The sequence below is a fragment of the Lemur catta genome, chromosome 15, assembly GCF_020740605.2.
Source record: "Lemur catta isolate mLemCat1 chromosome 15, mLemCat1.pri, whole genome shotgun sequence".
Lineage (NCBI taxonomy): Eukaryota > Metazoa > Chordata > Mammalia > Primates > Lemuridae > Lemur > Lemur catta.
Genome location: NC_059142.1, coordinates 19,187,791 through 19,212,642, shown reverse-complemented (window position 1 = coordinate 19,212,642; position 24,852 = coordinate 19,187,791). Strand labels below are relative to the sequence as shown.

The 24,852-nt window shown below is 44.1% G+C and overlaps 1 protein-coding gene across 2 annotated transcripts in view; it reads right to left on the bottom strand.

Annotated features, from left to right (window-relative positions):
• Nucleotides 1–743: 743 nt before the first annotated feature.
• FAM222B (family with sequence similarity 222 member B) overlaps nucleotides 744–24,852 on the bottom strand; it is a 58,131-nt gene continuing 34,022 nt past the window's right edge. The window contains exons 2-3 of one of the 2 annotated variants that reach the window (XM_045525341.1): nucleotides 11,982–12,103; nucleotides 744–4,616 (exon numbers count right to left, since the gene is read on the bottom strand). In XM_045525341.1, coding sequence (XP_045381297.1) covers nucleotides 3,013–4,616; nucleotides 11,982–12,063 — 1,686 coding nt within the window. In that variant the 5' untranslated portion in view covers nucleotides 12,064–12,103 and the 3' untranslated portion in view covers nucleotides 744–3,012. Of the gene's footprint in view, nucleotides 4,617–8,127; nucleotides 8,164–11,981; nucleotides 12,104–24,852 lie in introns of those variants that run through there. The other variant, XM_045525342.1, reaches the window with a different exon arrangement.

Below are 24,852 nucleotides of genomic sequence, written 5' to 3'. Positions count from 1 at the left end.
CTAAGGACTCCACCAGCATTTAGAAGCCACCTACTGACTCCTGCTACCTACCAAGGGTCTGATTCTACCCTCCTTGAATCCCACATCCTGTGGAGTCAGTATTTCCCTCATTACCTCTTAGCTTAAACCCAAACTCAGCAGAAAAAATTGAGATGACTCTTTTGGTTATTTTTCCCCTACAGACAAAAGGGAAAGTTCTCTAACACTCAACACAAAATCTGAATAGCCAAAAATGGTCAGTTATGTTGCAGATGACAGCACCTATTAACCTCCACCTCTGTGTTACAGGCCCACACAAATTCCACAATGTTGGAGGTGGGAGAAGGGGAGGTTTAAAGTTTCAGGTTAACTAAAACTAACCAGATCCCCATTTCTCAATGACTGATGGCCCTTGGAGTGGAAGTGGCAGGACCCTTTGGACCTCCACTGAGGGGCAGCAAACCATACTTAGCCATCAAATTTCACACTAAGGCCCTAGCAGCCCTGCCTGGGCAGAGAACCTGCCAGCTGGATCATCCCCAGGGGTTGATGGAAGGAACTGTCTACCCATGACTTACAATCAACACAGCACCTGGTCTGGGATAATAGGTTGGGGAGGGCTTCTGGGTGGGATGAATATAGTGCTCCCCTCTTAAAAATGAGGAATCGTTCCCTTTCTAGCAAGTGAGACAAGTTAGAAACTTATTAAGAAAAAATTATATCAAACATTCACAGCATTAAACGAATAGGACAAGGTCAAAAAGTGAGTTGTTTTTTCTTTTACTGGTTTATAATAATCTTAAAAACCCCATCACACCCATAAACCACCACAGGTGAGAAGGTGAGAGAGATGGAGAATGAATGCTACAGTATGTGGATAGAGCGGGGAATCCAGGTATTCCCTAGGGGTGGTGTGGGATGGAGGCAGGGAGTGTGGACAGGAGGCCCTGGCTTGGACCCTTATTGCTGGTTGGGGGTTGGCTGGCAGAGGGAGGAGAGGGACTCAGGTTGAACTAGGAAACATCTCACACCAAAGGCGAAGGTAGTTGGGGACGGGGGAATCACAGTACATTTTCCATGCAGACTAGGGGTGGGAGTGAGAGCTCTAGAGACTTGCACCCCTACACAGGAAGAGATGGGTTTGAGGTTGTTCAATTCACAAGCCCCCAAGTTGGTGTCTGGTCCAATTTCCTAAAATGGCAGCTCACCTTTCAGGGAGAGGCATTGGGGGAGAAAATTACAGCAAGAATATCTGGTTTGGAGATCAAGCAAGAGATAAGGGGAGACAGTGGTGCTCTTCAAATCTGACCCAGAGAAGCAGGAACTGGAAGAGGGCCCTGGGTGAGATGGTGGCCAACACCTTGGGAGAAGGTGTTACACCAGAAGCTGCAGGTGCTCCTGAGGGCTGAGGGACAGGGAGGTACCAGTGTTCACAGACGGCAGGAAAACAATCGGGAACAATAAATTAGGACTTCATGTTGCTATCATTTGGCATAACACAATCAGGCATTTTTTTCCTTTTTTTTTTTTTTTTTTTGTCTTTTTAAATATAAGGCAACTTGCCAACACATAATTTAAAAACTGGTCTTCAGTCACATTGCTTCAGATCACTAGAGAATTTCTGGCTAAAGAACAGTGGATAATATAGTAAACAAAACCCAAAATCTTAAATAAGAACATCAGTTCACATTCCCCAGAGACAAGAGGAAAGGTAAGGGCTAGATTTAAAAAAAAAAAAGAGAGAGAGCCCAATTGTGCATCTTTAACAAAAGAAGGGTGCAAAAATTTACAACAAAACACAATCTAAAGTTACAGAAAAGGGCTGAATTTCTAGCCAACTAATTGTCACTTGGGAATGAGACATGTTGAGCATGGCGTGGATGAGGGTATGCTCTAAGAATGGGCAAGGGGCAGTTTCCAATGTAGGCCCATCTCCAGCTGTTAGAACCATGCTCATTTGGTAAAGGAAGTATTCAAAGAGCTTAAGGCTTTGTGTTTTTTTTTTTTTCCTTTCTTCATTAAACTGAGGGGCTGCACTACTAGAGGGTGAATGTACCTGTGGGGCCACTCATACACAATGCTACTCAAACCCACACTACATTCATACAGAAACATGACATTTAAAACTTACAGTGTAGAGCAATATTCTTAGCCAGTGTAGAGAACCAAATGCATTTTAACTTTTTTTTTTTTTTTTGGTGTTTTTAATCCCAAACTCCAATGTGATCATCACTTACCTACCTAAATCCTTAAGCAAGATAGTGTTCTTTTGAGGGGGAAAGGGAACAGGATAAGGACAGCAGTAAGTCATGAGAGAGGCAACAGTGAGAAAGGGATCATGGTTATGCTGGATGACTGCGTTTCTCTAGGTCTAGAAAGGGGAGTCAGGAATCAAGATGCCAATACAAAGATAGATCTTTTTTTCCCCCCATATCTCAAGGCTATGACCAAATACCTGTAGGATGCCTTTGAATTCGAGCATGACAAGAACAGTGCAGTGGCTCTGGGATCAATGTAGATACAAAACAAAGCCTTGAAGAATGGAAAGGAAGTGGAAGGAGAAAAAGATGGGGTCAGTTTTGAGATCTTTGGGTAAATGAGGAATTAGCTTCCAGAGCACTTAGGAAGTCTGGCTTCTTAGTCCCAGAGGGGGTGGGGGAGGCCTGGCTTAGGGGCCTGGGCACCTACAGCTACCTCAACTAGGGCCCTTCCCTCAGTCCACACCACAGTCCTAAGGAAAAAAGGTAGAGGTTCAAGCTAGTTGGAAATGGCCAAGGTGGAAGGACCGAGAGGCAGACAGCAGAGAGAAAAGCCTGGTATTGGGGTTAGGTTGGGGTTAAAACCAAAAGTTTCTTGAGAGGAAGATGAGAAGACCCCTTCTGCCCCCAGTTAGATATCACCAAATTCCCTTAGACATCTAAGAATGATCACATTGGAGCAGTGAAACTTTAAAACTATCCAGTTACTTAAAAGTAAGACTAAACCTAGGAGGGTGATGTATGACGTGTTGTATGTGGAGGGCACCAGGGCTACCTATCTATACCCCGGGTGCTGAATATGAAGACGACTATCTGTGGGATCAGGGGCTCGGCTGCCAGGGGCTCGGTGGGCCTTGCTGAGCATGGCCAGGCTCTGTTCTCGGAAGCAGGCCTGCTGGAAATCCCCACTTAGGTAATCCACTGTTTGCATCAAGCTGTTCTGGCTTGCCACTGGACCGCCCCCGGTCCCTGCTCGGTAGTGGGCCCCAGGAGCTGCCGTACAGTCGAGGGGTGCACCTGTGGGCTGCCCACCATGGAACGGCATGGTGAGGTCCTGAGACCCCGAGCTGTCGCTATTGGGAGTGGGCAGAATGTTGTTCCACAGGGGTTGGAAATAGTGACCATTGGGGTAGGCCAGTGGGGCTGCCAGGCCGTTGACCGGTGGGGATGGGGTCGGCTTTTCCATGGGTGGCTTCAGATGAAAGGACTGTGCCAGGCAGAGTTCCTGCGGGTAGGCAGGGGCCTTGCCCACAAAGCCAGGCCCTGCCAACTCGCGTCCTGCTGCATGCTTGCCTGTCAGGCCAGGGGCTGGCGTTCCACCAGCCTCACTGCACATCTGTTGTAGGTGGGCCAGCTGGTGCTGGTTCCAGGCGACTGGCTTGAGGTCGCTAGGGTAGCCAGTTGGGGCTCGAGAAATGCCTGTAGGCAGGTTGACAGGACCTGTAGCAGGTAATGCGGCCGTGGCCGCATGGGTGTGCTCCATGGGATTGACCACACATGAAGGCATTGGTGTGGGGACGCTGTGGGTCGACACCCGGGTGCTTGCATTGATGAGCAGACTGCGACTAATGGGGCTGGGGTTGGCGATCTGGCCCTCACACACTGAGGTAGTGCTGATGCCTGCCCTCGTCTGGCAAAACTGGTTGATCTGGTGCACGATGCTGCTCAGGTCCGGGGGCTGGCTGTGCTGCAGGGTGGCCGCCATTGAAAGGGGGATAGTTGAGGTAGACACGGTCACATTCGGGGGGGCATCTGAGTCTGGCATCTTCCGGCCTCCGTGCAGCAAGGGATTGGGGGGTTGCTGGAGACCCTGGTGAGCCAGGGCCTGAGGGTGGACCAAGCCCTGGGTTTGGGCCATGGGCTGAGGGTGGCCCAGACCCTGAGGCTGCTGGAGGCTCTGAGGGTGGGACAGCGCCTGGGGTGGCGGGATACCCTGAGGGTGCTGCAGCGTCTGGGGAGGGGCATGGGCCAGGGTCTGTGCATGCTGCAGGGCCTGCTGGCGGGCCAGAGCCTGGGCCTGGGGGTGGGCTAAAGTGCTGGGTGCCACAGTAGCATAGGGCGCCACTGGGGGGTTCATGATGGCCTCAGGGAGCAACCGGGCTCGGGTGCCGTCAAAGTCCTTGAGTATGCTTTTGGCTGGCACTTTGACAATGGCAAGCAGGCCTGCCTTGGTGGCAGCCTGCGTCGGGTAGGGGCTGTAGCGCTGGGCTGATGTGTCCAGGCCGTTCACAGTACGACGAACGTGTTTCCGCTGGGGAACCTTCACACTGTTGGGGAAGATTTTTATAGTCAGTGGGTTGTTCGCGACCTTCTTAGCATACGCATCCAATTCGGCTGGGGTAGGATAGTGAGCAGTTCTCATTTTCTGTGTAGTGTCCCCTAGAGAGAGAGAGAATGGGAAAGAGAGCACAAAGAGGGAGAGGGAGCTCATCAGTGCCAAGCCAACCAGCCTTCTAGACTCCCCTTTTGAGGGCCTGGGGTGGGGAGGGAATAACCAAGCTGTCATCCATAGCCTTCATTCTAGATCTGGCCTCAGCCCTCACAATGACAAGCAATGTTAATATTTAGTAAGTACTTATAGCAGGATAGGCCTATGCTAAGTGATATGCTATCACAATGCATCCCCATTATTGTTTTAGGAGGCAGGTACCATCATGATTCCCATTTTATAAATGAGGTAACTAAAGATGAGAATAGCAAAACATCTTTCAACACCTCATATCTTGGAGATCCAGAACTTGGCCAGTTCTCATAGAGGTAACCAAGAGTTCTTCCCCTACACAGAAATGCACAGGCTAGAACTCTAAGTTCCTACCAGCCCGTGCCGGCCTGGGGGTTGAAGTAGATTCTAAGCAGAGCTGCTTGTCAGGACCCTTGGCCATTCAGTCCCTTCGCCATGACACTCAGGTAAAGAGGGAACCCAGAGTGACTACTCTCCAGTCTGCAGGGGCCAGCAAGGCTTGTTTCCTTGTGCCTTGGCAGCTGGGGACCATGCCCACTGGGTAGGTATCCTGGCACGGTGGACAGGATGCTTCTTTTTCAGAAGTACAGAAATAAGCTGCCAACATCTCTCCCCCATCCTCGTGTTGTAAGTTCACTTTTGTTTATAGTTTACACTATGCCTGACTGGGTGAAGATCAAAAGGCTTTATTTATTTGCTTGTGGGAGATGATAGTAATGACAGGGCAGCAAGGAGCAAATTGAGAAGAAAGCATCTTTAAGCCCTATGAGCCAAAAATAGTCTGTATTTTGTCCATGTCAGCTGTCACTTTCCAAAAAGAAAGAGGAAAAACCTGCCTTCCTTTGGAGACTGCGGAAATACCCACTCAATGCGCCTCATTAATGTTAACAGTCTCTTTGTTCCCATCTCCGGTTGCCTCCCATCAGGGGGCTCAGCGGATGTCGGGCTTCCAGTCAAAAAGGAAAAGGTTCCGAGAACAAGAGCTCTTTAAGGATGCCAGGCTCCTGCAAGGGGGCTCTGTTCTGTTCTCTCTCTAAGGGAAAGTCTCCCCTGAGTATACACAAAAGGTGCTTAATAAATGCTTGCTGAATGAGTAAGTACACAGACTGCCTAAAGCAGAAGGAAAGTGGCTTGGCTGGGAGCCTAGGCTCAGCTGGCTGACTCCCTCTCTACCTCCCTCCTTGCAGAAGGCAGTCAGGATAGGCCAAGGACTAATTTGACTGAATGGCCAGCTTATAGCCTTAGGTGGCCTTGGCCCAAAGGAGACCCCATTCAAAGTCACATCACTGGCCATCAACTAGAACAGAGGAACGCTAGTAGTGAGTGTGTTAGAAGAAAATAGGCACAGTTGTTTGGTGACACTGCTGGTTAGCTAGCAGTAACTGCTTAGTAACCGCTGCTCTTGGAAGCAGGAAAAGGAAGCTCAAGTCCAGGAAGGGCAGAGAGATTTGGTCCCATGCTCAAAAAGGCAGACCTGAGCAAAAAAGGTACACAGGGGAAGGAAAAGGTCTGTGCTTTCAAGTGCTGGCACAATGCCTTACAGTTAGTAGATATTCCAACATATTTAAGGCCTGCTTTATTTACTGAGTCTAGAATAGATGCTCATATATAAATTAAATGTTTATAAAATGGCTGATTTGGGGGAGGTTTTAAAAGGATGAAATGTGGCTGGGCACAGTGAGGCTGAGGTGGGAGGACTGCTTGAGGCCAGGAGTTCAAGACCAGGCTAGACAACATAATGAGACCTTATCTCAAAAAAAAAAAAAAAAAAAAAAAAGGATGAATGTGATGGTGACAACTGAGGGCAGGGCAGGAAGAAAGGGGAGGCCAAAGAGCCCAAAATCTTCTCCCACCCACTAGGTGGCACTACCTGTGATGAGCATCAAACCCTTAAGAGCAGTTTGAGTTCTGCTGTTTTTTATAAGCCAATGACCCTCAATGGGCTTCAGTCACCATAAAGTGGGGCTATTTGCTAACCCTCCTTACATTCTCCTGGACAAAAACAAATTTAAAAAGTCTAGGATCACTGGGAGACAGTCCCTAAACTCAAGGCACCAGGATTCCAATAGAAGCTGCCCTGGTCAGCCATTGTACTTAGATGTCTGACTGGTCAAAATCATGTGACACTCCTAGCACAGTGCCTTACCCAGGGCAAACATGTAGTAAATTCTTGGTAAGTGCTGTTTGTATAGGTACTATGTGACTAAACAACTGGGACTCAGCTGCATAATGGGAGTCAGAGGATGCTGGATTCTAGTTCAGGTAGGAAATGAAGTTCTGCCTCTGGGTTTTCTTCTACCCCACCTCCATGTTGGTGGGCTTCTCTCCCTGAAATGCAAATAAGAGACAGAGGAGTGGTACAGTAGTTTGTTGAATAAAAGTGTTCCTTTGTTCCAAGTCTGTACCAACTCTCAGGATGATGATTTTCTAACAGAGGCAAGAGAGTACCTTGGCCTCATTTAGGAGTATGGAAAGGGACACTTACCCACATTGTTCTCTGTGTCCTGCCTACACTGATAACAACGGTGAAGAGGGTAGTCAAATAAATTAATCTGAATTAAAGTGAAATGAGGGTGGGGAGGGTGGCCACCGGACCTTCCTTATCCTTGTTAAGGAAGAATCCCAAGAATGAGATGAGTACGGTGTATTGAACAAAAAAAGAGACCCCACTCTGGGAATACAGCACCATCCACCACACAGACAAGACTTAAGCCCAACCCTTAAAAAGAAAAAAGAAAAAAAACACCCCAGTAAGTTTTCTCAACACTTTCTCATCACAGCCCCAACACAGGAACCCTGGCCACCTTTCTTCTGTAACATATTCCCCCATGGTCAGGACAGATACCACAGCTTTGTAAGCAACTTAATTAGGTACCTTGTACCAATGGTGTCATTAATAGAGACATAGGCAGTGTAGAGAACAGGGAATCTGTAGCTAGAAAAAAGAGAGATCTGGATTCAAGTACTGGCTTCATCATCTGCCTACTGAAAACCTCAGTCACGCCTCATTTATCAACAAGGATGAAGTCTGGGCTTCCACTTCACAGAATTACTAAGATCAAGAGACTCAATGAGCAGGAAAATACTATGTGAATAGGAACCATCACTGTTGATGGTTATTATTCAAGGATAGCAGGTATGGCTAAGTCTGCCCACAGACAGGACAAAGCAAACTGACTAAGGAAAACCCAAACACAGGACCTCACGGCCTTGAGCCTGAAAGTTAAATGTGGCAGAAAACACTGTTGTTTATTCCAGGGACTGGAGGGAAAAAATTTCCCTGAATCCAGTCTGCCCCACAGAGACCTTTCCCAGTTTATCTTTTTATTTTGAAGGTCAGAATACTTGGGTGGCATATGAGCAGGAACCTGTATCTGTAGGTGGAGAGGCAAAGGCAGTATGTTTCAAACATATATGTTGGAGTCTGACCTGAGTGTGAATTCTAGTCTTTTCAGTTGTTGAAAAGTCATGTGACAATGGCAAGTGACAAATCCTTTGTGCCTCATCCTTAAAAGAAAGATAAGAGAGTTTCCCACATGGAATAATTGAAGAAAGAATGAGAACATACGTGAAAACTCTCAATATGGTACCTGGCACATGGTACCATAAGCAACTCAATAAATGTTAGCTATTACTTCTTATATTTCTATTAGTTTATTCAATCATTGAATCAATTCACCATTTCCAGGCCCCTCCACCAGGAGGCAGGTAAGCACATAAAGAAGCACTAAAAGAAGGTAATTTTGGCATTTGTCCTAGGACCCCACGGCTCTGCCACAGAAATTGTTTTCTAAAAGGTTTGAGGACCAAGGACCTTTGATTATTTCAGCCATTCACATAGTAATATTTACTGAGCCATTACTATGTATCTGATCCTGAGGTGGGGAAGTAACACCACAGAGGCTTAAGGGGGTTTAAGAAAGAAAAAATTTCAAAATCACATTTTCTGGGCCGGGCGTGGTGGCTCACACCTATAATCCTAGCACCCTGGGAGGCCAAGGTGGGTGGATCGTTTGAGCTCAGGAGTTCAAGACCAGCCTGAGCAAGAGCGAGACCCCGTCCTTACTAAAAATAGAAAGAAATTATATGGACAGCTAAAAATATATATAGAAAAAAAAAATTAGCCGGGCAGGGTGGCACATGCCTGTAGTCCCAGCTACTCGGGAGGCTGAGGCAGTAGGATTGCTTGAGCCCAGGAGTCTGAGGTTGCTGTGCCACGGCACTCTAGCCCGGGCAACAGAGTGAGACTCTGTCTCAAAAAAAAAAAAAACAAACCACATTTTCTGGGCACTGGGAGAAGATAGGTCAGTGGAAAAAAAATCTACAAGTATAGAGTTTCAAAATGGCTGAGGACACTCAAAGCAAGTCACATCATAGAACATACATTCTAGAAAGGCTCCAGAAGGGCAACCACCTAACCCCAATTGTGATTCTCTACCAAGTACAGGATCAAAATGTTCTTTACTCCAGCCTGCCCTGTGGCAAATCACACATCTAGGACAGGAAACACATTACACTTCCCTACACACAAAGAAAAGGAAGAGAAGAGAGAAAAAGAGAAGGGATCAATCCTACAATTCTGAACATGTGGCACCTGAAGGCTAGGGAAAAGATGTTAGCCAGCTGACTCATACAGTGCTGGGCCAAGAAGCCACATATCCCATCTCCTGACCCCTGGGTCTACCTCTCCTACCTCAAGCTGACTGTTACAATATAGAGTATATTAAACTATAAACACTTGTGACCCATACCACCCGACCAGATACCAGGCTCTGTGTTTCTAGCAACTTATATTACAAAACCATCCTGGGGATGAGGGACAGGAAAAGGCTGAATATCAGAGTAACAAAACTGTTTTTTTTTTTTTTGAGACAGAGTCTCGCTCTGTTGCCTGGGCTAGAGTGAGTGCCGTGGCATCAGCCTGGCTCACAGCAACCTCAAACTCCTGGGCTCAAGCAATCCTCTTGCCTCAGCCTCCCGAGTAGCTGGGACTACAGGCATACGCCACCGTGCCCGGCTAATTTTTTCTATATATATTTTTAGCCGTCCAGATAATTTCTTTTCTATTTTTAGTAGAGACGGGGTCTCGCTCTCGCTCAGGCTGGTCTGGAACTCCTGAGCTCAAACAATCCACCCGCCTCAGCCTCCCAGAGTGCTAGGATTACAGGCGTGAGCCACTGCGCCCGGCTACAAAACTGTTTTTAAGGTCTTTATAGTTGACAGGCCTGGGCTCTGAGCAGCTGCTTGGCTTCTGGTTCTCAAAAGAAACAGCTTATGCTCTATCTCACCTTAAATGTTTGATGCTAACAGCTATAAGTCACACGACAGGATTTTTTTTTTTCTTACACATTTTGGGGAAGAAGAGAAGAAAGCAGGTTAAGTTTAAAAACACCATTAAGCTCTCTTCTGCAAAGGTTTGGGTATATTTAAGGATAGCAACAAGAGAGTTGGAGGAGATCAAACACATGTCCCCCCACAAGGATATGTGATCCTGAAACCAGAAAAGAAAGATATTTCAATTCTTAAATCCAGATTTGGGGACAGTGGTTGGCAGAGGCTATTTGGGGAGAAGGCAGTGGAGTTCTAAAGTCAGCACCAAAATAAAGCTGAAATTTGCCTTTCCTCCCAAATGGTTCTTTCCTTGATAACACCTCTTGGGGTAAAGCTGTCAGAGTATATTAAGGAACCCAAAAGAAAAAAAGTGAGCTTCTCTTTGTCATCTTATTGTATATGCCTCTAAGTATACTTTCTCTCCAGTTGCATCCCTGGAAGCCCAGAAATGGGCACAATGCCATTAGCATTGCTGATTTGGGTGGCCAGAAAGAACACACAACTTCATCATCCAATCACCATTTATCAAGAAAAAGGCTGGGCTGAGAAAGCTGGTGTAACAGAGCTTGCCTATTGTGTTAGGCAGCTGTAAAAGAAAGACTGTCACCTGCAGGTTTGTTATTACACAGAGCTGGATTCATTGGCCAAATTCCAGAACTAGCCAGGCTGAGTCTTACACTCCCTCAAAGAAATGAAGTCAAGAGGCCAGACCATTATTAACTTCTGATGATAATCTCACAGAGCAGAGGTCAGCAAACCACAGCTTGTACACCCAGTCTAGTTGCTGTGTGCTTTTGTAAAATGTTTTATTGAAACACAGACTCATTCATTTATTTACATACTGTCTATGGCTGCCTTTGCCCTAGAACAGCAGAGCTGAGTAGATACAACAGAGACCATATGGCCCACAAAGCTAAAATTATTTGCTATCTGGCTATTACAGAAAGGGTGTGTTAACCCGTCATAAAGAATTCAGGTAAAGTGCTGAAGCACCCTTTCCATTAAAGGGAAGCCTAGCTGCCTCATTAATTTCCCCTTTTTGCTCTGAAAGCAAGGTGTATTCCAAATTTAGAGCTGTTTTTATACTTGAAGATACTATACATGGTAATGTACCAGAAATAGAATCTTTTCCTTGCATATCATGTAGTACAGGGACAAAAGGTGGGAATCTGGGAAAACATGAAGTATGAAGCCCCAATTCCAGCCAGTTAGATTCCTATCTTAACAGACAGTTCTCAAAGGCTCAATCTTGTGGGAAGTATATTAGCAGGAAAATGCCCAGAAAGACGGAGAAAGTCAGCTCACCACCCCTTCTGAAGGCAAAAGCTCCTTTACTTGCTGTGAATCGAAGTCACACTGCCTCAGAAGGCAGACAGCAAAGCAAAGCCAAAGGGAACTGTTTGTTTCCATGGTACAGAGTACTCAAGAGAGTTCAAAACAACAGAACACTGTAAATAGTTTATTTCGGAGACATAGTAGGTAATCTGGACCATGAGTTTTCATTCAATTCCTTGTGGGGGTTCAAACTAAAACACTTTTTTTTTTTAAAAAGAGACAGGGTCTCCCTCTGTCACCCAGGCTAGAGTGCAGTGGTGCAATCATAGTTCACTGCAATCTCAAATTCCCAGCTCAAGCGATCTTCCTGCCTCAGCTTCCCAAAGTGCTGGGATTACAGGTGTGAGCCATCATGCCCCGCCCTTGAAACACCTTTTTTGAGAGTGATACACTGCATATTCTGTAAAGCTCCTTATAGCTTTGTTGCTCAACAGAAAGCTATCAGCAGTGATTAAAATTAAGATGATATACACTGGGGAATTATAGTATTTAATCTCTCTGATCAGAAAACTGTCAAAATTCGAGGCCAACATACCCCAGATGTGCCTCTGGGATAGCCGAAATGTAAGGACAAAACAAAGAATCATACATCCTTCCCTGGGATCCCAACTACTTACATTTCTGAAGTCCAGTGTTCATCTGCGTGTGAGAAAGAAGCTGAAAGGACAGGTCACCTGGCCCTGGTAGACAGGCTAGCATGGCAGACCGACATCAACACAACATGGGGCAGTGGCTCACACTGTAATGAACAAAAAGCAAGGTCATGGAACACAAGGTAACTCATTCAAAGAAGATAGTAGGGATACTGGATATGAGTAGCAAAGACCCAAATTTAGATAGGTAAGCATTAATGAGCTGCATATTGGTTGAAAATATATTTGCTCTTTATCTACAACAATTTGCTCCTAGCTATCACTATGGCTAAAATGATATTTCAGTCAGCACAGATATGTAGGTGAGAGAAATAAAAACTGGAAAATACTGGTTCACACAAAAAATTGGAAAATATAGGTGCATCTGTAAGGTTGCAGAGTTCTTGAAGACAGATGGCCCTCACAAGGCCTGGCTCAGTCCATTTACAGCCCTGGCTGAGGAGCCAGTCAGATGTTTTCAAAGGCAGCACAGCATACGACTTGCAAAGGCACACAAAGTCTGACTCATGATCCACTATTATGAACTCACTTTTAAAAGGAAGAAGGAGAGCAAAGCGTAAGAGGAGGCACAATTAACCACCATTAAAGCAAATTCTGTTTGTAAATTTCTGGGGATTCACCCTTCTTTTTGCTTATCATACAATTAGACCTGCTGGACCCAAAAAAGAAAAAACAAAATGCATTGCTCAGAGAGTAAAGCAAGTAAATAGCAGGATGTCAGCAGCCCTCTTTGCACAGGCCATCCTGACACTGTGTCAAGATGCCATGGGTTTCATTAGTGATGTTTACCAATAAGACACACACAGCCCAAGCAAGCAGACATTGATTTGGTCTTCTGCAGCAAAGGAAGTCCTATCAACAATGCAAACTCCTTGTGTACCAGGAACAAGTTTTCCTCAAATAAGTAGAATGCAGTAATAAAATACATGAACTTCCTTTCCCATATTGCAAAACTGAGAAATCAAGGTGGCAAATTATGGTTTTAGATCACAAAAAAAGGACTCGGAGGGAGGCTCAATTGTTGAACAAAGACCACAAAAACCTCTTTATTTCCCTTAGAGGGCTCTCTCAGGTATGTGAAACTACGTTGCCATGATGAGTATCAGAAAGCTCCAGCTTGCAAGATCAGGTAGCTGAAAAGATACTTTGTAAGAGGGGCTGCTCAAACTCTGTCTAAGATAGCAACTGCAGAAAGAACTGAAGATTGAATGCCTTAATGAGAATAGAGCTATCCAAGAGTTCTGGCACAGCTTCAGTCTTTTCAGGTCTCTGGTGGGTGAGATAACAGAATGAACAGCGTGCCAACTGCAGTGCCTCAAGAAATAAAAGTCTTCTGTTCAGGTCAAGTGACTGTGGTACTACTTACAACCCTTTCCCTTGTGAATGCTGGTATCTACTTAATAACCTCTTCCTCTCCCTTATGGTCCTAATATAGCTGAGGGCAAACACCAAGGAAAGGAAAAGAATTAACAAATATTGGGGGCCAATACTGTAAAATGGTCTTATGAAAGGCTTTAGTGTTTTCTCAAGTGGGCCTCCAAACCTTTCTTGGAGGTAGGTAATAAATTTCACTCACCATCTCTAGCCTGGATTACTACATTAGCCTTCTAAATGGTCTCTGTTCCACCCTGACTCTCATCACCCAATCTAGTCTCCACACAGCAGCCAGAGTTGTTTTTTTTTTAATTGGAAGTCATAGCAGTTCAAATATCTCCAATGACTTTTCATCTCACTTAGAATAAATACAAAATCCTAACATGGACCCCATGCTTTCCATAACCTGTTACTACTACCTCTCTGCCTCATCTTCTACCTACCCCACCTCTCTTGCAGACTCTACTTCCAGCCACAGTGGTTTCCCTGTAGCTCCTTCAAAGAGCCAAACACGCTTGTAACCTCAGGGCCTACCTTACATTCCCTCTGCCTGGAACGTTTTGGCCCAAATATCCACCTGTCTTTCTAGCTCCCTCACTTCACTGAGATTTTTCCTATGGAGAGGGCTTCTTTGACCTTCCTATCTAAAGCAGCACCCTTACTTCCCTCACTTTTTACCACCATCATTACCACCTGTTTAGTCTCTCCCTCCCTACCCTACTACGTACGATACAAACTCCCTGAGAACACACATTTGGTTCATTATATCTAGAGTAACATCTACTAACACTTAAGGGGCTCTCCAAAAATAACTGCTAATCATATAAATGGCAGACTGTTGTTAATTTCTTGAGGTTTTTCATTTAATCCATATTTGTCATTAATTTATTAATGATGGCAGAGCCCAGGATTGAAACCCAGATTTGACTTTCTCCAAAGCCTGTGCTCACTCTTCAACTCCAGGCTCGTTTCAGTTTTGAACAGTACATTCAGTAGGTTCTAAGGTCCACAATGGCTATGACTAAGCAGCAGTCTAATTAAAAAAAATATATATATATATATCTATATCTTTATATATGGAGAGGGTGCAGTGTTGCTCCCTAGCTAGTAAGAGTCCCATCTTGGCCTTCTAAGGGAAAGACAGATAAAAGAAAAATGCTAAATCCAAGAGTAGACAGGATAGAGACAACCTTATAAAAGAACAAGGAAAGTGAGAATACTGAGTAGGAAAGACAGTGCGTTCTTGGACTCCATAGTCTGCCTCAGTCTCATACTGCAAACTCCCTGGAGTACTACTTTTTATTTTAGAGCAGATACACATCTACAGGAATAACTCAGGATGGAAAGTAGAGCATGATTACAGTCCTGTTTTCACCTTTAAAATGTTTCTGTCAATGTTAAGTGAAAAAAGAGCAAGATAGAAAACTATACATTTCATATTTTACAATTGTGGTCCCCAAACCCCAGGCGATACCAGTCTGTGGCCTGTTAGGAACCTGGCCACACAGCAGAAGGTGAGCGGCAGGCCAGCAAAGCTCCATCTGTATTTACAGCTGCTCCCCACTGCTCACATCACTGCCTGAGTTTTGCCTCCTGTCAGATCAGCAGCACCATTAGATTCTCATGAGAACAAACCCTACTGTAAACTGCACAGGAGAGGAATCTAGGTTGCTCACTTCTTATGAAAATCTAATGCCTGATGATCTGAGGTGGAGCTGAGGTGGTGATGCTAGCGCTGGGGAGCATCCGCAAATAGAGATTATCATTAGCAGAGAGGTTTGACTGCAGAATAAATGTAATGTGCTTGAATCATCCTGAAACCATCCCCCCTGCCCACATCCGTGGAAAAATTATCTTCCATGAAACCAGTCCCTGGTGCCAATAAAGGTTGGGACTGTTGTTTTACAACCAACATATATAAAAAATAACAACACTCTTCTTCCTCCACTACCAGCTTAAAAAAGACTGGAAGGAAATACTCTAAAATATACAAAACATGAACAGTAGCTGCTATTATTTGGGGGCAATTTCTCTTCTTATACTTTTGCATTTATATTATTTCTCTATATAATTTTAAAATATTAGAGAAATTAACTGATAAACCAAAAATCTCAATCCTTAAGAAATGTTTACATATGGATAGCAGATACTCTGATGATGGGGATACGATGAACACATTCTCTCTCATACATACTCAGTCATCTTGCAGATACTACTTTTTCCCTGTACTTCTGGGAAGGGACCAATCTTTAAATGATCACCACAATCTCTGATATACCTATTAAATCCTGATGCCTGCAACCAACAGAGGAGGCAGGGGAGAATAGGCACAATGGCATGTGCCTGTAGTCCCAGCTACTCAGGAGGCTGAGGCAGGAGGATCCCTTAAGCCCAGAAGTTCAAATCCAACCTGGGTAACATAGCAAGACCCCTTAAAAAAAATCCGTACCAAAGCTTTCAGAAAAAGAAAGAGAGGGAGATATGAGTAGGGGGTGTGGATTCTAAGAGGTGACCTGAACCATGTTGCCCCTCAAACTTCCCCTTTGGATTTCAACAGGAAACGAAGAGACAATTAAACCATCTAAACTGAGGCAAAGAGACATTAATGGATTTACTGACAGCAAACCAAGGAGTAAAAATAAGAGGTGAATTCCATGTAGACTTCAGAAAGTCAACTTTTAGTATCAGGAAAATGATACCAGAGCTTGGGATCCTCCATGATTATGTCCACAAAGAGAACTATCTTGCAAGTCTAGAAGTCTTAAGCTCTCACTGGCAACATCTGGGCTGCTTTAACTGATCAACACCTAAGTGCACATGTAGGAATAACATTCATCAGGTGTCGGGCAGATGGAAGAGGGGAGGAGGGGATGGGTATATACATACATAATGAGTGTGATGCACACTGTCTGGGGGATGGACATGCTTAAAGCTCTGACTCGGCAGGGGCAAGAGCAATATGCGTAACCTAAACATTTGTACCCCCATAATATGCTGAAATAAAAAAAAATAATAATAATATGAAAAAAAAAAAGTATAGCCCCTAATTTGCAACCATTGCTTTAAGAATTCTAGGATCCCAGGCTGGGTGCCATGGCTCACGCCTATAAACCTAGCAATCTGGGAGGCTGAGGCAGGAGGATTTTTTGAGCTCAAGAGTTTGAGACCAGCCTGAGCCCTGAGCAAGAGTGAGACCCCATCTCTACTAAAAATAGAAAAAGTCAGCTAAGCGTGGTGGCATGCGCATATAGTCCCAGCTACTTGAGAGGCTGAGGCGCTTGAGTCCAAAAGTTTGAGGTTGCTGCGAGCTAGGCTGACACCACAGCACTGTAGCCCAGGCCACAGAGGGAGATTCTGTCTGGAAAAAAAAGAAAAGAAAAGAAAGGAAGGAAAAAGAAAAAGAAAAAAGAATTCCGGGATCCATCTGTCATCCTTTCTAAAAGACTTTCTCCTGTACTAAGGAAGTCTAGAAGCCCCTTCAGTTTCACTGAAGTCAAGAATCAGATCCTGCTAGGGCAGGGAAGGTAGGAAATGGACTCAGACTGTGGCAAGGTCATGAAGGTTGTGATGAAACAGGAAGGAAGCAACTTTCCTCCACAACCCATTCTGGAAAGCAGAGATGTCAAGTATAAAGCACCTTGCAGCGCCTTGCAGCTGAGTGCAAGCCTTTTATTTAAAAACTTCAAACCACCCACACATTTTGATCACCATCTGGCTTTTTCTTAAACGTAAATTCCAATATAATTTTATAGCTGATATTTTCAGAAGCACAATTAGACCCAGAAATCAACACTAGCACTACTTTCTGAAAGTGCCTCAGAATTCAATTCTTGACTTCTGAACAGAGTCAAGTAGTAACCTAAAGCAGGCCAAGTGAGCTGCAGACATCACAGAGAAAGACAGATCTCCTTGGCAGAGCCTCTCTGCAAGCTCTCAGCCAGTTTTTATACCACCAGCTGGTAAGCTAGGTCAGCTACCTACAGGGGGTGAGAGGCTACAGTGAAAACAGAACTTAAGGTTTTCAAGCTCCCGGGGGTACCTGCACAAGTGCTAGCATTTCCCAGACTACTTCTGATTAACGAACAAGCCCTTTTCCAAAGTACCTTCATCTCTGCTCCCCGCCCCAGGCTTGCCTCTGTCAGAAGACTACCAGAGGTTTTATTAGACTTGTGATGTCACACTCTCTGTGTTCCTGGGTGGCATCTGATAAAGGGCTATCTGACCATCTCTGCCTCAGGGTATGTCTGTGCCAGTAGAAAAACCTCAGCTGTATTATACTGCTTGTTCCTACTTACGTGTAAGACCACTGAAGGGTAGGTAAAGACAGAAGAGGAAGACTCATCAGATGTTTTTTGTGAGAAAAAGAGGAGGAGAGAAGATAAAGTACTGGCAAAGGAATTTTTCCTGGGGAATGGGGGGGATAAAGTGACCTTTACAGAACCCACTTCCCAGCATAGTTTCACCATCCACAATCGAGTGTTTTCCAGTACTTCTTCATTAGTTTTCTCCTGCTTTCCTTTCCCTGCCTTCAATCTCCACCTTCTAAAATAAAACACACACACACACACACACACACACACACACACACACACACTCTCTCTCTTTCTCTCTCTCTCTCTCTCTCTCTCTCTCTCTCTCTCTCTCTCTCTCTCTCTCACACACACACACACACACACACCCTAGGTTGACTAGCCTAGCATCTCATTCATGCTGTGGCTCAAAAATGACATTTATGGACTTTAATTAAAAAGTGAAATTGGGGGAAGTGCTATCTTTGAGATCCCAGATAAAGAAAGAAAATGTTATGCCCATTATTATTTGACTCCATTTTATAACATAACATCCAATACTGAAAATCCTAAATAATGCATCCTATGAGAATATGATTAATACTGAGAAACTACACTAATTAACAATTATTGGCTGGGCGTGGTGGCTCACGCCTGTAATCCTAGCACTCTGGGAGGCCGAGGCAGGGGGATCGTTTGAGCTCAGGAGTTCGAAACCAGCCTGAGCAAGAGCGAGACCCTGTCTCTACTAAAAAATAAAAAGAAATTAGCTGGACAACTGAAAATATATAGAAAAAATTAGCTGGGCATGGTGGCGCATGCCTGTAGTCCCAGCTACTCGGGAGGCAGAGGCAGAAGGATCGCTTAAGCCCAGGAGTTTGAGGTTGCTGTGAGCTAGGCTGACACCATGGCACTCTAGCTAGGGTGACAGAGCGGGACTCTGCCTCAAAAAAAAAAAACAAAAGTTATTATCAGTATGTCTAACTCTTCTCATCCATAAGCCAAAGGCTTTTCTAAAAAAGGTACTTTTTAAAATTTTTTTTTGAGACAGAGTCTCATTCTGTTGCCTGGGCTAAAGTGCTGTGGCGTCAGTCCAGCTCACAGCAACCTCAAACTCCTGGGCTCAAGGATCCTTCTGTCTCTGCCTCCGAGTAGCTGGGACTACAGGCATGTGCCACCATGCCCGGCTAATTTTTTTCTATATATTTTTAGTTGTCCAGCTAATTTCTTTCTATTTTTTTAGTAGAGATGGGGGTCTCACTCTTGCTTAGGCTAGTCTCGAACTCCTGAGCTCAAAGGATCCACCCGCCTTGGCCTCCCAGAGTGCTAGGATCACAGGCATGAGCCACAGCGCCCGCCTAAAAAAGCTACTTTTGATAACAGTTTTATCCTACTCCCTGTTCCTTTACTGCTGGAGTCCAAGAAATTTAGCTTAAAACCTAAGGGAGGCACCAAAATACTGCTCTAGGGAAAATAAATAGCAACAAAGATGGCAAAAATTACAAGTTTATCAAATCACACTGCAAAATCAGTCATCTTTATGCTCTGTTGCAATGAAACAATCTATTCAACAGGTAATTTTGTTAGCCCAATTAACTGTGAACCCCCAACTAAATTGTACTTTCCACTATTTGCCTAACCTGAACAACCTTTAGCCATTGCTCAAAAGCCTCTTTACTAGCACTCTGGCAGCTCAAGGCAGGAGGATCACTTGAGATCAGGAGTTTGAGACCAGCCTCAGCAAGAGCAAGACTCTGGCTCTACTAAAAATAGAAAAAATTAGCCGGGCATCGTGGCGCATGCTTATAGTCCCAGTTACTCGGGGAGGCTGAGGCAGGAGGATCGCTGGAGCCCAGGAGTTTGAGGTTGCTGTGAGCTAGGCTGATGCCACGGCACTCTAGCAACCCGGGAACAGAGACTCTGTCTCAAAAAAAAAAAAAAAAAAAAAAAACCTCTTTAATCCAATAAGGGACCTAAGAGTCACTTACAATTGTGACCTCACAACTCCTAGCTAGAAGAAAGACCAGGGGAGAAAGATGGATGTTCACTTTGGACTTACTTTGTTGAAACCCTAGAACTAGTATCTGCTACAAACCATCTTTATGCTGGTAAACACACAAGACTTAAGGGGCTGGGAAACCTACTCCTAAACTATACCCTTAGATCATGTCACAACAGGTCCTCTTCCTATCCTGTTTCCCATCCCCATCCTGGTCCCCAAAGGTGCTTTCTATACCAATGCTTTCTCTGGCAAAGATGCTCCTTTCTGTATCCACTTATAATTTAAAAACTAATCTTTCACCCAGAGCATTCTCTTGAATTCTTTGTTATTTAGGCACCAGAAGTATTCTCTCTGGACATTCTAACCTTTCACATGAGTGTGAACTTCCTAAAGAGTAGAGCTTGTTTTTTTTAATTATCCTTTCAAATTACAGAGTCAGGAACAAGATTATTCACATAATAGATATTTAGTAACTATTACTGGCTCACATTTCTGAAGGATAGCACATACTTTAATCCCAGGATCTGAAGCTTATTTAAACTTATATCCTTGAGGCACATAGATAATACCAGTGCTGATGAGTGTCTGTGTGTGCTTGACCAGGCACCTGCATCTGTGTGTACAGGTACCTTCACTATGGGACTGAGAGAGGAGATAAAAACGCCTGGACACTACACTTCTGCACAGTATTAAAAAGTATCATTTGGCTTCTGTACTTTAATCCCTATTAAGTGAAAATGAGTGTTCCTAAAAATGGAAATAAGCAGGCTGTTTTTGTTGTGGGCAGCTAACTCAGAACTTGCAATTTTGCAATATGTTATATAATAGGCTTGAGTTTCCAAAGTCCTATCAGGGCTGGATCACTGTAACTTGAACCACCTTTGAAGGGTAGAGTGACCTCTGCACATTTGATCACATTCATAATCATAAGCAGAGTTGTCAGACTGGGTAGAATTTTGCTCATAAGTATCTGGGTCTGTGCCCAGCAAGACAATGAGAGTAACAAGAAACTAGGAGAATTCTACCAAATATTAAAGAACAACTAGTAACAATCCTTCTAAAACTCTTCCAAAAGAATCGAAGAAGAGGGAATACTTCCAAACTTATAATGTTAGCATTACCCTGATATCAAACCAAGACAAGCACACTACAAGAAAGAAAAATTACAGGCCAATATCCCTGATGGACATATATGCAAAATTCCTCAACAAAATACTAGCAAACCAAATTCAACAGCACATTAAAAGGATCACTCATCACGATAAGGTGGGATTTATTCCGGGGATGCAAAGATAGTTCAACATACACAAATCTATAAATGTCATAAACTGTATCAGCAGAATGAAGGACAAAAACTGTATGATCATCCTGATAGATGCAGAAAGAACATGACAAAATTCAACATCCTTTCAAGATAATAACTCTTAACAAATTAAGTATAGAAGAAATTCACCTCAACACAATAAAGGCCACATATGACAAGCCTTCAGCTAACATCATACTCAATGGTTAACAGCTGAAAGCTTTTCCTCTAAGATCAGGAACAAAACAAGGCCCACTCCTGCCACTTTTGTTCAGCATAGTACTGGAAGTGTTAACCAGAGCAGTCAGACAAGAAAAAGAAAAAAAGGCATCCAAATCAAAAAGGAAGTAACACTGGCTCTGTTTGTAGATGATATGATTTGATATATGGAAAACTCTAAAGACTCCACCAAAAACTGTTAGAACCGATAAACAAATTCAATAATGTTGAAGGATACAAAATCAACATACAAAAATCAGTAGTGTTTCTAGATACTAAAGAAAACAATCCCATTTACAATAGCTACAAAAGAAAAATATTTAGGAATGTATTTAACCAAGGAAGTGAAAGACCTGTACACTGAAACTATAAAACAATGATGAGGTGGTGCAAGCCTGTAGTCCCAGCTATTGGAGGGGAGGCGGGGAGGAGCGGAGGAGGAGAGGTGAGAGGATCACTTGAGCCCAGAAGCTGGAGGTTGCAGTGAGCTATGATCCTACCACTGCACTCCAGCCTGGGTAACAGAGCAAAACCTCATCTAAAAAAAACCAAATAGGCCCTCTAACCCAGTCTGGAGTCTGACTCCTTTCTTTCTTTCTTTCTTTCTTTCTTTTTTAAGAGGCAGAGTTTTCGTGCTGTTGCCCAGGCTGGAGTGAAGTGGCACCATCATAGCTCACTATACCCTCCAACTCCTGGGCTCAAGCAATCCTCCCACCTCAGCCTCCCAAGTGGCTAGGACTACAGGTGCATGCAGCCACAACAGGCTTAGAATCTGACTTTGAAGTTTGAAGAGTGACAGAAACTTAAGGTCATTTAGAAAGCTTGCTCTATTCTAGGCACATAACTCAAGAAGTGTTACTGTGAAATAAGTCTAGACAAAAGCTTTTGGGTTTGTGTACACCTGTGTTTCCTTACTCTGTTGCATTATCATATACTGGGATGAAGTACTGGTGCCTAGGTGTCTTCTGTGTCTAGAATTTCTCATCAAAGTTCACTGCTGAATTTAAAATTTTTAAGAGGCATTTATAAACCTATATTTTGGCTATGTAATGAATTATATGCTTTATACTGCAAAAGAGGGTTCTTTAGCCAAACTGCAGAGAATGGCTTAAGTGAAATTTTGAATAGGTATTGAAGAGTTATGAATGGAAGCAGTAAAAGAGATAGGATCCACAGTAACACTGAATGCATGTGAAGGGGGTGAAGAAACAATTCCCAACAGAGTTATTTGTGAAGAAATATAAGCAACAAGGCTGGGCGTGGTGGCTCATGCTTGTAATCCCAGTACTCTGGGAGGCTGAAGCGGGAGGATCGCTCGAGGTCAGGAGTTTGAGACCAGCCTGAGCAAGAGCGAGACCCTGTCTCTACTAAAAACAGAAAGAAATGATCTGGACAGCTAAAAATATATAGAAAAAAATTAGCCAGGCATGGTGGCGCATGCCTGTAGTCCCAGCTACTTGGGAGGCTAAGGCAGGAGGATTGCTTGAGCCCAAGAGTCCAAGGTTGCTGTGAGCTAGGCTGACGCCACAGCACTCTAGCCTGGGCAACAGAGCAAGACTCAGTCTAAAAAAAAAAAAAAAAGAGAGAAAGAAATATAAGCAACAACTAAATATATAAAGAAATGGCATAACCAGCCAGTCATTCAAGAGAGGCAAATGAAATGGAATGAAATTTTGTTTAAAAATTGATAAATATGCTTGGGAAAAAAAATCTAAAACATACTGAGTCAAGGATATAGTGAAGAGTCACTAAAGTTACACATTAAATGGATACATTCTTTCTGAAAATACGCATCAACAGTTTTTAAAATATTCATACTCTTTAATACAGTAATTTGACTCCTACACTCTAATTTAAAGAACCTCCAGGCACAATGGCTCATACCTGTAATCCTAGCACTCTGGGAGGCCAAGGTAGGAGGATCGCTTGAGACCAGGAGTTCCAAACCAGCTTGAGCAAGAATGAGACCTCCTCTCTACAAAAAATAGAAAAACTAGCCAGGTGTGGTGGTGCATGCCTATAGCCCCAGCTACTCGGGAAGCTGAGGCAGGAGGATCACTTGAGCCCAGGAGTTTGAGGATGCAGTGAGCTGCAATGACACCACTGCACTCTAGCTCAGGTGACAGAGCAAGACTCTTGTCTCAAAAAAAAAAAAAGGAAAGAAAGAAAGAAAAGAAATAGCCAAGCCTGACATGGTGGCTCATGCCTGTAATCCTAGCACTTACGGAAGCAGAGGCTACAGGATTGCTTGAGGCCAGGAGTCTGAGGTTGCAGTGAGCTATGATGATGCCAAGTATTCTAGTCTGGGCAACAGAGTAAGACTCTGTCTCTATCTCTAGCCAGTGGTCCCTAACCTTTTTGGCACAAGGGACCGGATTCATGGAAGACAATTTTTACAACAGGGATGGAGGTGAAAGTTTCGGGATGATTCAAGTGCAATACATTTATTCTGCAGTCAAACCTCTCCGGTAATGATAATCTGTATTTGCAGCTGCTCCCCAGCACTAGCATCACTGCCTCAGCTCCACCTCAGATCATCAGGCATTAAATTCTCACGAAGAGCATGCAACCTAGGTAGGTCCCTTGCCTGTGCAGTTTACAGTAGGGTTTGCGCCCCTATGAGAATCTAATGCCCCTGCTGATCTGATAGGAGCCAGAGCTTATGTGGCGATGCCGGTGATGTGGGGGTGCTGTAAATACAGATGAAGCTTTGCTCACCTCCTGCTGTGTAGCCCAGTTCCTAACAGTCCAGTTCCTAACAATCCGTGGCCCTGGGGTTGGGGACTGCAGCTCTAAAGGAAAGCCTTGTTGTATCTTCTGGAGTGTAACAGTTTTGACACTCTTTCCTCCCATTATATACAGAGTTTCAAATGACATCATAAACTTTATCTCCAACTTCCTGAAAAGTACCCACTATAGCTGGCTTCTCCACTTTCATACCAACAGCAGCTAGTTGGCAGGGTCTTGCTTAATCTACAGCAGAATGGTTTTCAGTAACAACCAATGAAAAGCTTTGAAGTAGTACAAGGATGATGTTTATCACTCCCCCTTTCTCTATTTAGTGTGATCTGCAAAGTTTTGGAGGAAGAGCAGTGTTTTATGGCCCTTCTCCAAGCAGCCATAAATTTTATTCCCTTACTTTAAACAAACCCTAACAAAAATAGGCTCTTAAAATGCATTGCCATACTCCCTGACAACTTATTCTCAACCAAATTTTATGCAGTCCTGTCCAGATATCCAAGGACACTCATAAGCCCTTAGGAAGAGAAACTAGCAACAAAGGACACTAAGGCATGCAACTTCCAAAAGGAAAGGAGCAGCAGTTACCTGGAAATCTAGTAACAGCCCCAGCTAGATTCCACTTCAGTCTTTTGCATTTTAAGAAGATAAGATTTTGCTATAATACCACCCCCCCCTTTTTTTGAGACAGAGTCTCACTCTGTTGCCGCCCGGGCTAGAGTGAGTGCCCTGGTGTCAGCCTAGTTCACAGCAACCTCAAACTCCTGGGCTCAAGTGATCCTCCTGTCTCAGCCTCCCTAGTAGCTGGGACTACAGGCATGCACCACCATGCCCAGCTAATTTTTTTTTCTACATATATTTTTAGCTGTCCATATAATTTCTTTCTATTTTTAGTAGAGACGGGGTCTC